At 41.8% G+C, this 3,659-nt stretch overlaps 1 protein-coding gene across 1 annotated transcript in view; it reads right to left on the bottom strand.

Moving 5' to 3' along the window:
• Nucleotides 1-113: 113 nt before the first annotated feature.
• her13 (hairy-related 13) overlaps nucleotides 114-3,659 on the bottom strand; it is a gene marked incomplete in the record, with an annotated part of 6,275 nt that continues 2,729 nt past the window's right edge. Inside the window, 1 exon segment of the mRNA XM_014015002.1 lies at nucleotides 114-787. Coding sequence (XP_013870456.1) covers nucleotides 357-787 — 431 coding nt within the window.

The following is a 3,659-nucleotide window of genomic DNA, read 5'->3' as shown; positions in this document are numbered from 1 at the left end:
GTTTTTTTCTTCCTTTGAGCATAAAAAGAAAAACAAATTGTATTTGAAGTACTTTTTTAAATGCAAGTCTAACAGCCAGTTGTTGTTTTTTTTTTTTTTTTTTTTTTTCCAAGTCTTGTTCCTGGTTGAAAAAAATGAACCAAAATATGTACAGACCTTTTTAAAAGCAGAAGTGTCTGAGATGGACTGAGCAATGTGGCGTCCGAAGGGTCTGAAGACGATCAGTGCAACTTGTCAGTGTTCCTAAACGTGCTGCAGGGGGAGGGTTTCTTTCTAAAAGAGGCTCAGGCAGCTATCAGGTGGAAGAAAACCCACAAGTCCAGTTTCAGCGGATCCTAACGACACCTCATAAGGACCTACCAGGGTCTCCACATGCACTGAGGGTATGTGACGGTAGGCGCGCTCAGAGCCTCCCTGTTCTCCGCTCCCTCTGTGGAGCTCTGGTTGTGCTCGCTGTCGGTCTCCTCCAGGTCCGAGCACAAGTCCTCGCCGGACATGGCGGAGAGGGCCGGGGACAGAGCCGAGGTCCCGCCTGCGTGCGGGCTCCGCCCTCCCTCAGGAGCCGGGGTCGTGCTGCTTGTGGAAGAGTCCGTGATAAGGTCCATCAGCACGTCCTGGAGGTGGTCTTCGTTCAGGGGCATGCTCTCCAGCAGGTGGTTGAGGAGCTCGGCCGCCACCGCCGCGTCGATCCCCGGGCAGCTGGACACGAACATGTGGACCTCGTGCATGCACTGGATGTAGCCCGCCGCGAACCTCTCGCTGGCTTCTCGGTTCAGGAGTTCAGATTCTGATGGGAGGAAGAAAACAAGTAAATGTCACAGAACTGCGGTTCTCTACGCTGAGTCAGCTGTTCCAGCTGAAATGAACTCTAATGAACTTTCAGAGATGTGGCCTCTCAGTGAGAAGGTTGTCAGATCCAGTCCCAGCCTTTCTGAATGAAGTCTGCGTGTTCTCTCTGTGTGTGCGTGGCCTTTCTCTGGTTTCCTCCCACAAACCAAAAACAGGACTGTTGGGCTAAAATATGTTTGAATGAGAGAGTGAATGGTTGTCTCTATGATTCTTCTTCCCAACCACCATCAGACCTATGAACACTGCATAATACCCTTGTCTGAATTACAATCTTATCTACCTGCTCAGATTTTTCTTCATCGCACAGCTGCTAACCAAAACATTTCCTGACTCTTGAAAAACTTAAAAACCAACATTACAGTATCTCATCTACCTGCACATACTGTTATATATTGCACAAATGCAAATGAATGCACCTTATTATCAGTCTTTCTATTTACTCCACCTCGATCATGATCAGGATTCTACCTCACTCTATTACTACTTTATTTTATTTGTATTATCATCTTTTTTCTGTTTTTATATGTCTAACATATTTTACCTTTTTTAAATTACCATTTCTAACCTTACATTACTTTATGGTTTATCATGTTTATGTTGTGTGCTAATGAGCATCGTAAGTTTGTTCTACAGTGCGTCCCTGATGTTATGTTTGAATGACCAGTGCTGGCTGTAGCCATTTTGGTGCCCTAGGCGAGTTGAAGCGCAACCCCCACCCCGACTAGTTTACAAGGGTAAACTTAGATTTATTTGCTTTAAACACAAACATACTGTACATCACACAATAAATTAAATGAATAAATAAAGTAAATATAATTAAATCAAATGACAAGGGTAAACAAAATACCCTGCTCACAACTTGTGCAAAGATTTAGAAGGTCCTCTCTTTTTGGAAAATATAAGTCTGATTTTACCTCATAAGGTCCTCGGCTGACAAACTCAGTCCTCACTGTGTCTGAATGGATGTCAGCAGGATTAGTAGTAAGAGTAGTTTGTTTTTCCTGTAATACCTCCTTATAGTTTTTTAAGACAAAGCTAATTAATTGAAAGGGGCGCTGAGCAGAGTTACAACCAGGGATTACAAATAATAACTTTTTTTCTTCTGCAGTTCGGCGCCCCCTCCAGCAGATGGCGCTCTAAGCGGCCGCCTAGCTCACCTATGCCAAGAGCCGGCTCTGTGAATGACAATAAAGAGAATCTGAATCTGATGTTTGTCTCTACGACCTGTCCAGGGTGTACCCTGCCCCTCGTATACTGCTGGACATGCCCATCAGTGACCCTCGTGACCCGGAAAAAAACTGTGATGGATGGATGGATGGATGGATGGATGGATGGATGGATGGATGGATGGATGGATGGATGGATGGATGGATGGATGGATGGTCACTGCAAAAACTATGAGTATTTGTATTCCGGCCACTCTTGAAATCAAACTTTGTTCATAAACTAAAACACTTCTCCAACTCCTCAATGGTTCAACAACAATAACACAACATGACCTGTTAATATCCTGCAGAAACAAACTGACCAGCAGGCAAAGGTAGGCAGATGATATGGCCCCTAATGCAGTGGGCTTCATGGTCAGCATGATGGCTCTGTTGGTTGCAGTTCCTTCTTCCCAGCAAGAAGGTTGCTGGATTGAATCCCGACTGGGGACTTTAAGATGATGTATGGATGCAGGGGACTCATAATTACCAACAAACACAGAATTCTGTTTCTAATCCTGCTGTTAAAGCTTTAATAACTGTGACCCATCATATCGAAATGAGGATTAAGTTAAATTTGGTCAAAATGACCTAATTATGTTTTCAGATTCTTGGCTTTAAAAGCTACATTTTGATACCTGGATCATTCTGATGTAATTAAATCCATATAAATGACAATTTGTCTTGTTGGTTACAATATTACATAAATATTTGGTCTGAATCCTAATTTGATGTTATTTTAATGAGGAATATTTGATGTCCTTATAAAGAGGAAACCTCAAATTWTATTTGAATATTGAGATTTCCCAGGTAAAAGAAACACAGCTTTTGCTAACTCACAGGGAAAATCTCAAAATTTTAAGGCGTTTTTCCTCAAATTAATTTTTTTGTTGCTACTGTTCAAAATAGTGCTTCAAAATTTTGTTTTATGATTATATTTCAGACAGTTCATTCAACTGATACATTGATAAGGCTTTTATTCATTATATTTTGACAAAATGCAATTTTTGTTACATTTTAACATTTTAATCAAAACACTATATTTGCCTATTTCTCCATACACCACTTTTGGACTTAATCTTCGTTTCGATGTGATGGGTCACAAATGTGTTTTAAAACAAAATAATCCAAACTCATTTAAACTCGTTTGGATGTGGCTGAGTGGTTAGGGGAGACATTCCTCTAAAACAAGAGTTGGCAGTTCAATTCCACACTATTCCGTCACATGTCTAAGTGTCCCTGAGAAAGACACTGAACATCACTGATGTCTCCCTTCAGTGTATGGATGTAATTTAAAGGGACAATATCATGTAAAATCAACCTTTTTGAGTTTTATCTCATGTTATAATGTTATACTCTCATAAAAAACATGCCCAAAGCCTTGCTTTGACTCATTCATGYATGTTTGAGAAATCCTGCAGTGTTTTTAGGAAGCCATGCTGAGGAGCAAAACGACAGGTGGGGACAAGAAACACCTTTTGGTACCAGAAACGCCCCTGAGACGTGTCTTTAAGCCGAACTTCCTCATGGCAGAGCGCACCCCCTCCCCACACACCCCGCCCATGACTCCTGCAGGCTCTCAGCAGTAACAGAGCAAAAGTGAAA

This window comes from Austrofundulus limnaeus, unplaced genomic scaffold (genome assembly GCF_001266775.1).
Source record: "Austrofundulus limnaeus strain Quisiro unplaced genomic scaffold, Austrofundulus_limnaeus-1.0 Scaffold121, whole genome shotgun sequence".
Taxonomy (NCBI): Eukaryota; Metazoa; Chordata; class Actinopteri; order Cyprinodontiformes; family Rivulidae; genus Austrofundulus; species Austrofundulus limnaeus.
Note: the sequence above shows the minus strand (reverse complement) of the source record. Positions and strands in the feature narration are given on the sequence as shown.